Below are 15,977 nucleotides of genomic sequence, written 5' to 3' on the forward strand. Positions count from 1 at the left end.
CCAGAATATTGAGTGGAGGTGTTTATTTAAGTTGGTCAGATTTGTGTTTCTTAATGTTTCTTAAGCTGATTTATTAGAGTTTGCATATTAACACATATCCAGAGACAGTGTGCTTGCATATGGAGTGAGGAGAAGAGGCCATGTCTTGGAGTGCTCTTGCAGCAAAGACCTGAGCTTGGATATGGAAGGAGCTGCTGTTAGGATCACAGAGAGCTGTTGCCATGTGACAAAATATACATAACATCTAAAAAATAGGACAGATGGATTGTGTTTGAGTCATTGTTTGCTTTGGTTCTTGAAGCTTCTTCTATCTACTACAAGTATCTATAAATGAGAAAGAAACAAAAATTAAAAAGGCGTATATAAAAAATATTTCTCAATTTCTTTTTTTGTTTCTTTTTTTTGGTAATGTCCTTTTTCCTATCAGAATGCAGAGATTCCTAGTAGGCAGGGAGTCACCACGTATTCATGTTTGTCTTCTTTTGTTTCATTTCCCTTTGCTTGCAGACAGAAATTTAAGATTTAAAATGTAATGGTAATCACAAGTAGTATGTAATAAAATGTGCCATTTCCATTATGTATTTTTTTCTTGCAAAAAAATCATGCCCTCTGTCTCTAAAACACACTGCCTATATTTCAACGTCCTTTTTTGACTCCTTTCTCCTTAAAGAACTCGTATGGTTTCCATGACTACAACAGTTAAGCAGGCAAAATCTATTCCATATTTATGCTCTGCAAGTTTATGGAGGAAAAGGTAAATAAGTTTTGAGAGAACCGTCTCTGTGCAATCTGTTTTTGTGAACCCTGGCAGCAATGCTCCCTTTACCTGGTCACAAATTCAGTACTGTAAAGGCAGGGTCAGGCTCGTTTGAGAGAGCTGGCAGCCAGGGTTTCCAGCTGGATTGCTACAACTCTTAGGCATAGAGCAGGTTTGTTCATAGCTGTGGCTGGACCTGTGGTCTCCTTGGAGCCATTAAAAAATGTGTCAGCTGTTAGTAAATTCTGTGTCTGCAGAGAAGTAACTGGTGATTGTGAAACTTAAGCTCTTTCTGTGTTGGTTGGTTAGAAACTCCATTTAATTTACACTTTTTACTATCAGACAGTGATGTTTGCAATCCCTCTTTACAGATGTCACATTCTGTTCCTACACTATCAAAGCTTTCTTTTGGTCGCTGACAGATCTCCCTTTTCTCACATTTGTCCTGGGTCACTACTATGATGCAACTTATTGGACAGATTTTTTTCAAGGCTCTCTTTGCTCCTCCTGGAAAAGCAGGATTAGCATTAACTACTGTCAGTGCATTGTAGCTGCTCCCTAAGAGACTTCAGGCTTATCCTTCCGTGTCATTCACCTGAAATCCTATCCCCACTGACATGAACACCATTGCTGCATCATCACTGATCACCATGTGTTTCACATGAGACCAATTGCACAAAACACTTCTGTTCCCTCTTAGGACCAAGGGGTTTCTCCTGGGGTAGAGAGAGAGAATGGCCATGGCCACATGGAATCAGGGAGGCGGGGGCAGTAGGACAGAGCACCTAAATAAAAGGGTGGGTATCCAAACAAGAAGTGAAACCAGAAATAGAAAAGCTAGAATCAGTCTGGAAAGAAATGCAGCTCAGGTAATTAAATTTTCTTTGTCAGCATGTATTGCTGATATTTATTCTCTAAGATTAATGTAGCCTACAGATGTTCACAGTTCTTTGCAGAAAGCAATATATTGTGCTTGGTCCCAGGACCTGTCCTTGGATAATCATAAGAGCCAGTGAGAGCCCAAAAAAGTTAAAAATAAGTTGTGCAAGATAGAAAGACAGTATGAAACAAGACATTCTGTGTGAAGCCTGGGTGAGGTTTGTGAACAATGCAAGGCATGTCTGGCATGGCATGAGTGGGAAAACTCAGCAGAATGGGCAGGAGTCTGCAATAGAGACATAACAGAGTTAGAAAGAGAAGCAGAAAGTAGGGAGACTGAAATGAAGGAGTCCCTTTGCAGTTCAAACATAGGGCATTGAGGGGTTGGTTTGTTTGTTTGTGGGTGTTATTTAGATGGATTTTTTTGAGGGGATGGTTTTGGTTTTTTATCTCTTTTTCTTTTCTGGCTTCAAATACCGTGTTTTAAAATTCTGTCTACACATCTAAGTTTTGAAATTTCTGGTAACTGGCAACTCAAAAACCTAATAGTGGGGTGAGGGTCCGGAGTGATGCAGAGTCCCCAGGCAGGTGCAAAGGAGAGCTGCTTTATTGAAAAATGCAGCAGTCAGGCCTTTCTCAGTTACATAGCCAGGCTTTTTTAAGCAGTCAGGCCTTTCTCAGTTACATAGCTTTAAACCATAACAAACATAATTCAGCCAACCACCACACACCATGATGTGAACATGGTAGGGTTATATAACTTGTTTTTCTACCCCTAATTCAGCTGAGTCTCTTTTCCATAGTCCTTTTCTACTTAGCCAAAATAGCAGGTCTGAGCCTGATTTTACATGGCCTTCTCTTTATAAGGTTTTACCTCTATTTTTCATTTTGTTACCACTGGAAAAAGACACTTTGGCTTGTTATAAAGCAGATAAAATATGCTGGTTTTGTGTGCTTTGAACAGCCTTGTAGAGATTGCAGTGTTAGTTTGGGGGGAAACTAGAATTTGAGTAGCCTTTTAGGGTTAAACGTCTTTCCTTTTTTCTCCCATGATTACCACGTTGTAGGTGAAGGATTGGTAGCAGTACACTTTTATTCCACTCTTGAATTTTGGTTTTTAATAGTTTGATAAATGCAAGAAAAATGAAATAGCATTTCTTATTCAGTCAAGTGACAGCTTTTGTTCTTTTATTCCACTCTTGAATTTTGTTTTTTAATAGTTTGATAAATGCAGCAAGAAAAATGAAATAGCATTTCTTATTCAGTCAAGTGACAGCTTTTGTTCTGTTTGTCAGGCAAGCAAGCAAGTCTTTTAAATTATGATTGTGAGGGGATAATAGTAAGATAGTAGCTGGTCTCTATTCCAGTTTGTAGGTCCAAAAAATGGCAGGTTTATCATGTGACTGACAGTATGAATGTGGTAGGAACTCAGCTTCTGCCAGGTGTACAGACTACCTCAATGCCATATTTCCCATGTCTTTAAAATTGCTGTTAAACAAGGAAACTGGACTTTTTCTGGCTATGCTGCTTAACAATCTTGAAAACTGTCCAAAGTTTACATTCCCTGCTGAGTTCAGAGCAGTAAATGTCAGATCTCTTTGCCAAATTCAGTGTCTTATACCCATTTTCCAGATGTGGGGCAAACATCTACTTAATATGGTTTACCTGCAAATCATGCTTAAGCTTCTTTTGTCCATGAGTTTCCTGCCACTGAATATTGATAAGTACCCCCAGCTCTGGTCCATTTTCCAGTTTTTTACTTTGCTCTGGCTTTGGTAAATCCTTGAGCATGCCAAGAGTGAGTAGTGTAGGACACTCTGGAAACCATGAGCTTGTCATCTCTTACATGCTTCACATGTATTGGTCTAGAGCCCTTTTAAAGCAGAATGGAGAAGTAACTTGGCTCCTTTTGCTGCCCAGGTTGAATTTCCTAGGCTGGCAGCTAACAAAAGCTCCTGGCAGCTAGCAGACTGTGTAGTGAGTTAGTGACAAGAGACATTCAAGACCAGAAAGTGCTTACTGATTTTACGGTACTGTTCAGAAAAGTCTTAAACATCCGAGCAGCTTTCCGAGCCAAGTACAAAGAATTAGCAGAGCACATGCAGATGAGAAGTATGTAAACATGCTCCATACTCAGCATCCTCATGAATATTTTAATCTCCTGGCAAACAGAACCAGAGCCCACTGAGTCATGTGCCAGGCAATGTGTGAACTTTATAGCTATTTCCATGTCGCCTTTCCCACTGTATCCCTATATCCCCACTGTCTTTGCAAGAGAAAATTACTATGGGAAGAGTTTTATCTTGCATCAGTATGCACAACTGATAACTGGTGGGTTGTAAAATGATTCTTGTTAGGGCATCACCAGCTCACATAATTAGAAAAATAACAAACTTTTGTTGTAAATATGTTTATTAAAAATAAGTGTTCCATCCTTTTTTATCCCTGCCGCTTCTTTTACATTGTCTTACATATGATGGCTCAAACACCTTTCTTCAGACCCTCCCATCTGAAATTTTGGCAGATAAGAGCTCTCCTCAGCATGACTAAATTGTGAGATAGATTTCACAGAGAACTTTTCAGATCTAGCTGTCCTTAGAATTATGAATGAATTCTGCTTCCAATTTTATCTTTGCAAAAGGCTGCTTGGCTTTGACATTTTAGGCAATGACTATAGTAATTGACAAAGAATGAGCAATACAGATTCAAAGTTGGACTGCTATGAATATAGCAATGACACAGTTTAATCCTTCATGGGTAAGAGTGAAGGGACTGGATGATTTGTGGGCTTGGACTTCGTGTTTGCATGGAAGCATGTAAGCTACTGAGCCAGGTAATAAACACCCCTACCAGAGAGAAAATGACTGAGGTACCCAACTTTTTCTCTCAGTCTTCAGTGGCAACCTCTCTTCCCACACCTCTCCAGTGGAGGGACAGCAGGACAGGGACTGAGGGAGCAAAGTCCCTCCCACTGTAAATAAAGATCAGGTTATGGCCACTGAGGAACCTGAATGTACATGTGTCTATGGGGCCAGATGGGAGGCATCCCAGAGTGCTGAGGGAATTGGCTGATGCAGTTGCCAAGACATTCTCCATGAGATTTGAAAAGCCATGGCAGACAGCTGAAGTCCCAGATGACTGGAAAAAGGGAAGCTACAAACAATGCAGAAAGTAGGACCCTGGGAACCACCAGCCTGTCAGCCTCACCTCTGTGCCTGAAGATCATGGAACAGATCCTCCTGGAAGCTGTGCTAAGGCACATGCAGGACATGGAGGTGATTCAGGACAGCCACCACGGCTTCACCAAGGACAAGCCCTGCCTGACCAACCCTGTGGCCTTCTGGGATGGAGAGACTCCATCCGTGGGCAAGGGAAGTGTTTCAGATGTCTTCTCTCTGGACCTCTGTGAAGCCTTTGATGCAGTTCCCTGTAGCACCCCTCTGTCTAAATTGGAAAGAGGTGGATTTGAGGGGAGGACATATGCATCCAGAGGGTCGTGGTCAACAGCTCAGAGTCCTGATGGACATCAGAGAGAAGTGGTGACCCTCAGAGATATGTACTGGGACCAGGGTTGTTTAATATCTTCATTAATCACAGACAAAGAGATCAAGTGCAGCTCAGCAAATTTGCAGGGTTATGACCTTTAACAAGACCAAGTACAACATGCTGCACCTGGGCTGGGGCAACCCCGGGATCAGCACAGGCTGGGAATGAACAGATCCAGAGCAGCCCTGTCCAAAAGGACTTGGAGGTGCTGGTGGATGAGAGGCTGGACATGACCCAGCCATGGGTACTGGCAGAAAGCCAAACACATCCTGGGCTGCATCCAAAGCAGGGTGAGGGAGGGGATGAGTGAGCCCAGCTGTCTTTCCTGATAAAATGCTGACATGTAAAAATAGAGCCACACATTTTGAACTTTTTTTCTTAAAATCCTCCAGTTTTTGTGGCATGTCTTTGAAGTTTAAGCACTAGAGAATTCACTATTAATCTTGACAGCAATGCTGAATTTTCATTTGAGGACTGGGATGATAATCCCAAACAATTCAGGCACTTCAGTCCTCTCTCATGTTACTTCTTTCCAACACAGGATAATAGATCACGTCTCGCATGCATGTTTCACATGCACATTGCATGTGGAATGCAGGAAGGAACACTTTGAGCCCCATCAATAATCTCTGTAGTGGTGAGGAACCTCATGGAAAATCTTGGCAATTGATTTATTTATTCTGTGAAACTGGAATCTGGTGATAGTAAAAAAAATGTTGACTTGTGTAGCAGCTGGGGAGGCAGCTTGGTTATATTTTATAATCTGGCTGTTTTCACTGGCTTGAAAGAAGCTGTGAGCTGATGGAAACACACAAAAAAAACAGGCCGGAACCATAACTGGCAGTAAGAAAAGTGCAGAAGTCATCCATTATGAAAATGTATTGGTCTTCTTTAGCATCAGCTCTGAATATTGTCTCAATTTCTCTGCATTTTCAGAGGGAATAGAGCTGATCCAGAGAGTATAGTAGCCATTCCTAACAAGAGGTCTGAAACTTCAGTACAGTTATACTGGATTTTGTTTTTGGATTTTCAGCACAAAGGGTTGCTTCCAAACCTAATAAGGACATTTAAAGGCTTTTTGTTTTAGTGGCCTTTGACTTGCACCACTTGGGGCAAACTTTCTGCACCCTGGTGCATGTATGGAATTATTTTCTTTTTCTACTAGTTTAATGGAAAACATTCACTATATTTAAATATACTTTCTGGAGATTTTTCACCCTAATAACTTTTTTCTCTTTAAAAGTAATTATTGAAGAGCAGAGTATGCACTGTTTTTATGAATATCTGCCTTTAGAAACTTGGAAGTTATATGTTCAGAGGAGAAAAAACAAGTTAAGAATGAGAGGTCTAATTTAGTTCTAAAATTTGGACTGATACATGAGGGTAATGTAAGGAGCAAACAAACCAAACCCACCCAAAAAACCCTACTTAGAAAAGTTTGCTTGAAGCAAAATAACATTTTCACTCTTTTTTGTTGGAGTACTTGGCTGAAAGGAAACTGCAAGTAGAGAGAATGTAAAGCACTTGAAATATTTTATGGTTAATCTTCATAAAACACATCTACAGAAATTTTGCTTGACATAGGAAAAATATTTGGTTCTTGTCATTCCTATAAATTACTTTTTCAGAAACTGCAATACTGATAGTTGCCTGAAACCAAGGGCTTTGAAATTACCACAGAGAAATTGCTGTGGAAAGGATTCATATATGCTTTTCTTTTTTATCTGTCTGTGCATACACATTTAGATGTATATCTGAGCATTTCTGTAGAAGGTGTTCCACTCCATATATTGGTGGTGATTGGTGGTTGAGGATGAGCCATCATTAGCATTCTTGTTAAATGTGATTTTCAGGGTATCCTTTATTATCCTAAGAACCTAAGAGTTGACTTTTAAAAAATTTTCTGTGGTTTAACAGTCTGTTCTGGCGGGTAGGCTATAATTGAATTGATAAATGTTAAGTTTCCCTGTTGAAGAAAAGATGGGAGGAATAAATTTAAGTATTTATTTGGTAAGTGTCTATTGAAATAGAAACTTGGATGTGAAACTAGAGTGCCTTCCATTTCTTTTCAAAATAGGTATAAAAATGAATGCCTGGTCCTCCAAGTGCATGGCAAGAGATCATTGCTCATTGATCATCATAGTCCGAGCTCACACAGAATATTATGATGAATATAAATTTACCCAGGTAAATGATGACCTGGGTTTGTGAAAATCTGACTGGGAGGAGTTTCATTTTTTCCTGCCAAAGTCAGCAAAAAGCCTTGTTAAGTAACTGTGATTACATATATCTCTTGGCAGTCATGAATTTATATTCACTAGTTTTTTTATCACTGCTAAATAGGTTTGTTTCAAATTATTTACAGTTTTAAAAGGCATTTTTGGCACTAACATTTACCATGTCAAACTAATTGTAAAGAGGATTTATGGGGAAAGAGTTTATTTACTGCCTTTTCTGTCTGTACAGCTGCCAGAGACATGGTAGTAAACTTTGAGGATTTTTCTGAGCTCATGTTGCAATAAAGCTATCATTTTATTACAAGACCAGGGGTAATATAGAGTCTGCTATAAAATCAAGAAACTCTACAGATTAAAGAATAAATTCACAGTTGAGCAAGAGGTGTTATGATATAGTTTCCAGAGCAACTCTTTTAGGTGCAAGTCCAGCCTCTTATTTGAGATTTAGAGTGACTTTCGTACTCAGCCTTTTCACCACAGTTCACAGACACTCATTACTCTCGCTCTTATTCCTGACCCCTGGAGCCACGTGTTTATACAGCCACTCTTCTGCCAGTGATTGAAGTTTTTCTTAAGGAGGCTTATCGTCAATACTAACTTTGGTGTTCCAAGGTAAGGATTTTCTGTAGCAAGCAGCAGAGAGAGGACCTACATCTGGTGTCTGTAGTTTCATTGTAGTGAAGTGCAGAGTTGGCTGGCTGTAAACAAAAGCTTTTTTCTGGTGAGCACAGTGCAATGAATTTATGTATTGACTTCTTCAAGTAGTTGGACACCTTCCATTTGATAGAAGACCATGATAGAATTGCAGTCAAGATCCTTGTGTCTCAAAGTAAATGTCCTCTACAAAGGATTAGGAACTTCAGTTCTTCCATGGTATGCAAAGGACCAGGAATTGATCATAAAAGCCAACTGTTTAAGAAGCCTTTGGTTTTCTGATTTTAGATTGATGGTTTTGTCTATTGCTTTGACAGAGAGAGAAAATTCAGAAAAGCAAACAGAGATCAGAAGCTGAGGAAAATGTTTGCTCAGACAAACTTTTGTTGTTTTCTAACTCCTAGTCAGTAATTTTATTATGTAGCTAATTAGATTAAAATATGAAAAAATATTATTAAAATTATTCACAGTACTCTTACACAGCTCAGATGAGTCTTATGCAGGCTTTTCATCCTAAAGGAAGTTGGGTGATCAAGTAATATGGATTAGCTGAGAGATTTGTCTGCTGAAGTATATTTACAGTATATGTTCATGAACAATAGGGACAAAATATTTAACTGTTGAAAGATCCTGTTTATTTAAATCCTTGGGCTTTGCATTTTATTTGTTCAATGCTTTCTTAATGGAACTGAAGGGTATTTTAGTTGTGGCCTTTATGATGCCCTGTTGTGGCTGAACTACATGAGAATGAGAGACACGGTTCTGACAGCTGCTACAGGAGGTTTGCTTTCTGCTACATGCTGTTAGGCTGTAAATCACACGTCATGTTCCTCCTAACACAATGTTTAGTTGAGTGAAATTCTGTGGCTAGAGAGAAATGAAGTCAGGCTGGATCTCTCATAGCCTTGTCACCTAAGCTGCAGCTTGTATGGTTTAACTGGTGAGTGCAGTATCTTTGTTTATGCATATGACTAGCTGGGTCGTGCAAGTTACATGCCTGATTCATGAATAGAATAAAGAATTGTTACCAACTGACAGAATGGATGATATTGGACACCTGGTCCAACCCACCTGTTCAAAGCACAGTCAACTAGAGCAGATTGCTCAGGACCACTGGAAGAGTCTGGCTCCGTCTTCTTTACTCCTCCTGGCAGATACTCAAGGAGATTTATAAAATCCACCCTAGGCCTTCTCCAGGCTAAGCAACTCCAGCTCACTCAGCTGCTCCCTGTATGACAGATATTCCAGTCCCTAATAATCTTCATGGCTCATCAGTGGAATTGCTCCAGTCTTTATCTTTCTAATGCTGGGGAGCCTGGAGTACCACCCAGAACTTCAGATGTGGCCATGGAAAGATCACTTCCCTAGACCCACTCTCAAGAGACTTCCTAAATAAGTCCTAAAAGTAATCCTTGCAAAACTTCTCATCACCTCTGTTCTTATCTGTGGGATGCATTTGGTGTGTTATTTATGCAGACATAGTGCAAATTCAGTATTTCTGATTCTCCTCTTCTTGTGTGGTTTCCCAGACAAACATTACCAACAGTTTCTTACCTATTTTGAACAGCTGTGTATTTTTGTTGGCTTTGTGACTAAGCTTCTGATGCTTGCATGCTTTCTGCTCAACTTAGTTAGCTACCCTCTGTCTCTGAGTGCCTGCAGTAAATAAGGGTTAATGAGAAAAAATTTTGCTGGATTCTCAATATTTACTTCATGCTTAGGAAAGCAATTTTTAGAACAATGGGTGGTTTGGTTGATTTATCTCCTGGGAAATACACTGTTGCTTTTCATGGACTAGCAGAAAACTCATGTCATGCCTTTCCTCTTTCTTGGTAAAAGGAAAAATCAGGAAGAGGGCCTGAGGATGCTGTCCATTTGGGAATGCTTCTAGAACTTAGTATGCTTTATGGTATTTAGAAGTCAGAATTTATGTAGTCCGATTTGAACCACCAAAATAAGTGTTTCAAATACATAAGAAGTAACATTTATAAAAATAGCTGAAGGTTGTGAAAAACATAAAAGTTTAAGGAGCATTTTAGGGCCCCAGCTTTAAAAGTTCACTTTGCAAACAATGTATTTCTTCATTTTCAAAAGTTGTAACTGTGTGCATGTAACAAATTTTTTTTTGTTACCAGGAATTGGTAAAAATCCTTGTGAAATGGTTCTGTTTCTAGGTATGTTATTGGAATTGGATGATATGGTCTCAAAGAATGACTAAATAACTTGATTCCATTAGAAATATCATAAGGAAAACACAAAATTCATTTTGGGTAAGTGGGCACTTGGTTTTTGAGCCACATTGTGAAAGTGTTCTTAACTGCGACAGAAGAAGCAAAACCCTTTTCTGCTGTGGCCATGCACAGAGAGTTTCTTTATGAAGCAACTTCCTTCTCATCCAGTTTTTATTGTATTTTTATCTGAAGTTACTTATTTTTTTTTCCTCCACCTCTTGAAAATAAGTGTTGATTTCCAATGGAATTGAAGTTCAGAAGTAGTGGTGTATGCTGTCTTCTGCTGATGTGGTGCTACATGTTTCTTATTGATCTCTTTTTTTTTTTTTTTTTTTTTTTTACTAGAAACTCTGCTTTTGTCCCAGTATTTTTCTCAATGGAAAAAAAAAAAAAAGAAAATGGTAGACCTGAGGTTCAGGAATTTTCCATGAGAAGTGCTGGATACCCTCTAAGATGCATAACCCCTGTGTTTGTCATCACTACAGTGCTGCATATGATGCCGTCCTTGACAGAAACGTGGCCATTAAGAAGCTCAGCAGACCATTTCAGAACCAAACTCATGCCAAGCGAGCTTACAGGGAGCTGGTCCTCATGAAGTGTGTGAATCATAAAAATGTAAGTGTTCAGCAGGAGAAATGGTATGTGCATTGCTGTGTTAGAAAGGGAGTTGTTTTGTTGGGATCCTTTTTTAAATGGAAGAAATTAGAAGAAAATTATGCTCAGGGGCTACTCTGTCTGGTACTGCATGCCCACAGGAGAGACTGAGGGTATTCCATGTGTTTGTTCAAAGGCTCTGAGAAACTGGGATTGTTCTAGACTTTCCTGCTTCTTGAACCATCTACTATATATCATTTAGTTAATGTCATAGTTAATGAAAATATTCCTATACTGCACCAAGAGTGTTATTCCAGGGCTGTATGTTAATTTTATCCATTATCTTTTAGAACTATCTGCCTGACACTGTGTCAACTACTCTTTTGTAGTGAAATATGTAGGATTGCCACACTGCATTATAAAGGGAATGTCTCAGGGATTTCATTTTCCTCCACCTCCTAGATTTCCTGCTGCCATACCTGTGTGCCTCTTCCTTTTCATTAGGAGATAATTTTTCAGTTTGCAATGTTTACCTGTCCCTCAGATCTTGCAATGACTCCTTCTCCTTATGCAAAGCATAAATGAACTTAAGAGAATATGATGCAAGGGGAGATTCTACACTTGTTCTCAGTCACATGGTCACATGGAATGAGAAAGGACTGATCCTAAAATGGCAAATTGCAGGACTTGACACTACAGTGTCTTTGACTCACTTCTGGGCAGTGATTTATCCTTACATTCCCACTGTGTTGATCAGGACTATTCCTGTCTCTTCCCCGTTGTCTTGATGGAAGCTACCCTCAGCCAGCCCAATGCATGAGGATTTGAAAATGCAGGGATGAGCGAGAAGTTTTTTTAATGGACTGGAAAGAGCAGAGGGGCAGCAGGAATATCACTAATTTTAAATATAAAATTTTAAACATGGTGCATGACAGCTGCTAACAGCACCACATGGGTTGGGTCAGAGCTTTATTCTGTCTGTACAAAGAAGTGCAGAGGAAGGAGAGGATTGTAAAGGCACCTTTGCAGAGGTAGGATTCAGTCAGAATATGTGGAGTAAAGAGAAAGAATGTTGAACAATTTCTGTTTGAAAACCTGAAGAGGTGATGGAGGTGGGAAGGAGACATTCAGTTGTTGCCTTCATGGCAGCAGCGCTGATGTCGTCTACCCCTGTTACCAGCACAGAGGGAAAACAGGGGAAATCCAGATCTGTGGGGTCACATTGTTTCCTCTATTCTTTTTCACACTTTCTTACCAGTGTCTTTCAGCAGCCCAGCTCGTTTAAAATAAACCAAACAAAAATGCTCACCAAAGAAGAGAAAGAAGAAAGGAGTTGAACTATGCAAGGTGTCTTTGCTCAGGGGTCTCTGTTTCAAAGTGCTTCTAATGAAACTTGTACCACTCACAATGGAATTTGTGTCAGCCAGCATGTGCATGCTTGTGCCCTCAAAGGAATTGAGACCATGTCAGAGAGAAGGAAGGACTACTGTCTGATAAGGTGGTCCTTGGTTATTTGTCCCTTCAAATTAGCATTACTCGTAAATAAGAAAATTCTGGCTGTAGCACAAAGACTGTTGTGCTAGATTGAGCTGAAGTTGATCTTCAAACCTGCAACTTCAAAATTGAGAGGAGTGTCTCACCCTTAGCACTTTTTTCTGTCACTGGTTATCCTTCTTTCAGATGATTTCAAGTGCACCTAAAAGAAATCTGAGAGACCTGTGGTATTTTGTTTTGAATGCTACTGATTTTTTACAGATCCATAAAGTGAGAAGTATTAATATAAATAGAGCAGTGAAAAAACAGTTTATTCTTTAACACAGTTCAGAACAGATTCAACTGATTATGTATATCACTTCTCTTTACTCTTTTGTCTTACTTTGCTTTTCAGATTATAAGTTTATTAAATGTCTTCACACCACAGAAATCTCTGGAGGAGTTCCAGGATGTGTAAGTAACAGGGACAGTAATTAAACTAAAGCTTTAGGGATGTGTGGGGCATTATGGCTTACCTTGATTGCAAAAACTCAGCAAAATACAAAGATTGTAGCCTCCTCTAAAAAAGATAATGTGAGTCTAGTGGGTAGAAAAATATTCTGAATTCTCATATTGGGAGCTCTTTTGACAATTTAAGGTGAAAAATCACAGTTTCATATTTGTGGTGTAATGTTATTTGCCTGGGGAAGTAGGGGTAGGTGTAGAAGACAATCAGCATCTCTGTTGGAACCTTACCCTGCTGGACAACCACTACTGTGCCTAGTACAAACCTGCTGTGAATTAAATTTTAAGTATTCTCTATTTTATATTGTTGCTCTCCTTTTATCTTTCTGTCTTTGATATATTCTGTATACATTGCATGGAAATATGTTCCTATTCTGTAGTCTGATACCAGGAGTAACCAATTAATTGTAAAGAGAATTTTGTGAAGTCATGCAAGCTGAGGAGGATTTTTGAAGGCATTTTGCATGGGGATGCATATTTTACCCTCTCAGACACCTCTGTTTCTCTCAGATTCCTGCGTGTACTGTGGTAGCAATCCTTGCTGTACTTGAAGGCCAAGCAGTTAAATAATCTGGTGCTTGTGGGTCTTTTGGGTTTAGTGCATTTCTGTGTGGTGCTGCCTGATTGCCCATGTAGGGTATAGTCTCTGTCAGGGGGAATGCATGAAGAAGGGGCAAATAATCCACCAGTTTTCCTGGTATGCTGAAAGAGTGGTGTCTCAGCAGTGAGATAAACCTGAATTCTAAAGACACCACCATTATGCTGTGGTTAGTGGGCCCAGTCTCCAGCTGTGTTACTCCCAGTCATCAGAAATAGAGTGAGTTTTAAAGCAATAAAAGGTATTGTTACTTATTTGAGATGATACTGTGATTTGCCTTCAACACAAAAAATAACCCTGTGACTTTGGTTTTCCATTCAGCTACCTGGTAATGGAATTAATGGATGCCAACCTGTGCCAGGTCATTCAGATGGAGCTGGACCATGAGCGAATGTCTTACCTTCTGTACCAAATGCTCTGTGGAATCAAGCATCTTCACTCTGCAGGGATTATTCACAGGGTAAGGGGCCTTTGGCTTAAAACTTAAGGCAGCATATGAAATGATCAAGACTTGAAATGTCACTTGGGTCTCTTGTGTACTGTGAATCAAAGCTCTGTGTCCCAGTGCAATGAATAAAAGTCATAAAAGCCACAGACAGAGGTCAGGGGATATAGAATTGGCATTTGCCATCATTTACATGTGCTGAAGCAATTGAAAAGACTTAAAATAGGTCCTTTCATTTTGCTTTTTCCACATCAGTGCTGTGCCTGGTAAGGATGTGGTACCTGGCTAGGGATGTGTGATAGTCGAGAGCAGGGGGAATCAGGTCATGTCACTGTGAGCAGGAATTCCCAGTGGATTGAAAATACCCTGGGACTTAACTTCTTTATTGAAAAGTGCTTTCACTAATTTGGGATTTCCACACTGGGGGGGGGGGGGGAAAAGTTTCCCTAAAGAAAAGAAAGGCTGATAAAGTGGGTCACAAAGTGCATGTTGTTCTACAAAGTTCTCCTTTCCAGGCATGTGATGTATTTAGCAGAGGGTTATAGATTTGGCTACCAGATAGTCATCCAGCAAAGGATGAGCTGAATTATTATAAATGAAGCATTAGGGTATCTCTACATGTGCAGTTGGAATATCTCTATCAGGTTCACAGCATTAAGAGAAAATAATCTAATCAAAACAGCACTGAGATACTAATCCTAGTAAATGCAATTAATTTAACACCAATAGGCTTCTGTTAACCAGGTAAAGCCCAGTATTCTGAGGTAAAACAACTTCCAGAACAGTTTGCTAGAGAAGCAATAGCAAGGGTTTGCTGTATACTTACAAGAATTTCTGATAGTAACCGGGTTAGAAGAGGGAAAGAGTATTTGAAGGGTGGCCTAAAGTATCTGTCCGTATCATAGCTGTGCCTGGCTTTATAAAGGACAGTCACATGGGGTTTTTTCACTCTCTTTTGCAGGATTTAAAACCAAGTAACATTGTAGTAAAATCTGACTGCACGTTGAAGATCCTGGATTTTGGACTGGCCAGGACTGCAGGCACTAGCTTCATGATGACCCCGTATGTGGTGACACGTTACTACAGAGCACCAGAGGTCATCCTAGGAATGGGCTACAAGGAGAACGGTAGGGCTGCAGTGCCACTGCACCAGGTCCCCTCGAGGGCAAGCTCTGCTTCACCATTGTAAGGGAGACCCAAAGGAGGGACAGGAAATGTAATGGGAAAAGATGGGAAATGACACCTGGAGTTAGAGCAGCTCCTCGCTGTTGTGAACTTCAGCTACAGAATGTATTTGGGATGCATTGCTGGTGAATTTATCAGTGGGGGATTGCAGAGTAACAGGAAACTTATTCTTAGTTATGTTTGAAGTTCCAACTACAGTCAACTCATTTTGACCAGGGCTTTCATCTTTGTGTTCTGTGGCTGTGAAATAATGTGGGAACCACTGGAATTGCTGAACTAGTGACGTGCTCTAAATTTGAGTCTGGATCTCTGAATTGTTTGAAGGAACAAGAAGTACAAGCTGAAATAGAAAATCCTAGCCAGCATTTCTCTAAATCCAGAGCTAGATCTGAATTTCAGGAATTAATTCCTTCTTCACGATAAATTTAACAAAGTCCCAGGTTTTTCTGACAGGTTTCATCCTGTCAAGATCTAGGTATAAATTTTGCAGTTTGAGTTTGGTTTTTTTAATGGCAAGTACAGTTGCAGAGAAGAGGAAAAAGCTGAAAATAATAATAATAAAAAAACCCCAACTAAACAAAACATAAAATTTATATGTAATCTCCCTAGAAGTAAATAGGATATTCCTCTGAATAGTCTGAGAAAGATCTTGGTTGTTGGAAATATTGAAAAAAGCAGGTGCGGGTGTTTGCTATAGAGAAGCAGATAAGGAAAACCTCAAATTTTGCAGAAGATGAGGGGAGAACTTTTTAAATTGTTCTCATTTTGTAACAAAACTGAGAATTGCATCTGAGTGCCAGGTAGACCAGGCAGGAAATGAAGGAATATTCTATGGCTCAGATTTTGCTGTCAA

The 15,977-nt window shown here is 39.7% G+C and overlaps 1 protein-coding gene across 3 annotated transcripts in view; it reads left to right on the plus strand.

Moving 5' to 3' along the window:
- MAPK10 (mitogen-activated protein kinase 10) overlaps nt 1-15,977 on the plus strand; it is an 89,323-nt gene that overhangs the window by 31,735 nt on the left and 41,611 nt on the right. For all 3 annotated transcript variants that reach the window (XM_041412093.1, XM_041412094.1, XM_041412095.1), the window contains 4 exons: nt 10,790-10,919; nt 12,787-12,845; nt 13,816-13,954; nt 14,901-15,066. In XM_041412093.1, coding sequence (XP_041268027.1) covers nt 10,790-10,919; nt 12,787-12,845; nt 13,816-13,954; nt 14,901-15,066 — 494 coding nt within the window. The remainder of the gene's footprint in view (nt 1-10,789; nt 10,920-12,786; nt 12,846-13,815; nt 13,955-14,900; nt 15,067-15,977) is intronic.

The sequence above is a fragment of the Onychostruthus taczanowskii genome, unplaced genomic scaffold (assembly GCF_017590055.1).
Source record: "Onychostruthus taczanowskii isolate IOZ18803 unplaced genomic scaffold, ASM1759005v1 scaffold38, whole genome shotgun sequence".
Taxonomy (NCBI): domain Eukaryota; kingdom Metazoa; phylum Chordata; class Aves; order Passeriformes; family Passeridae; genus Onychostruthus; species Onychostruthus taczanowskii.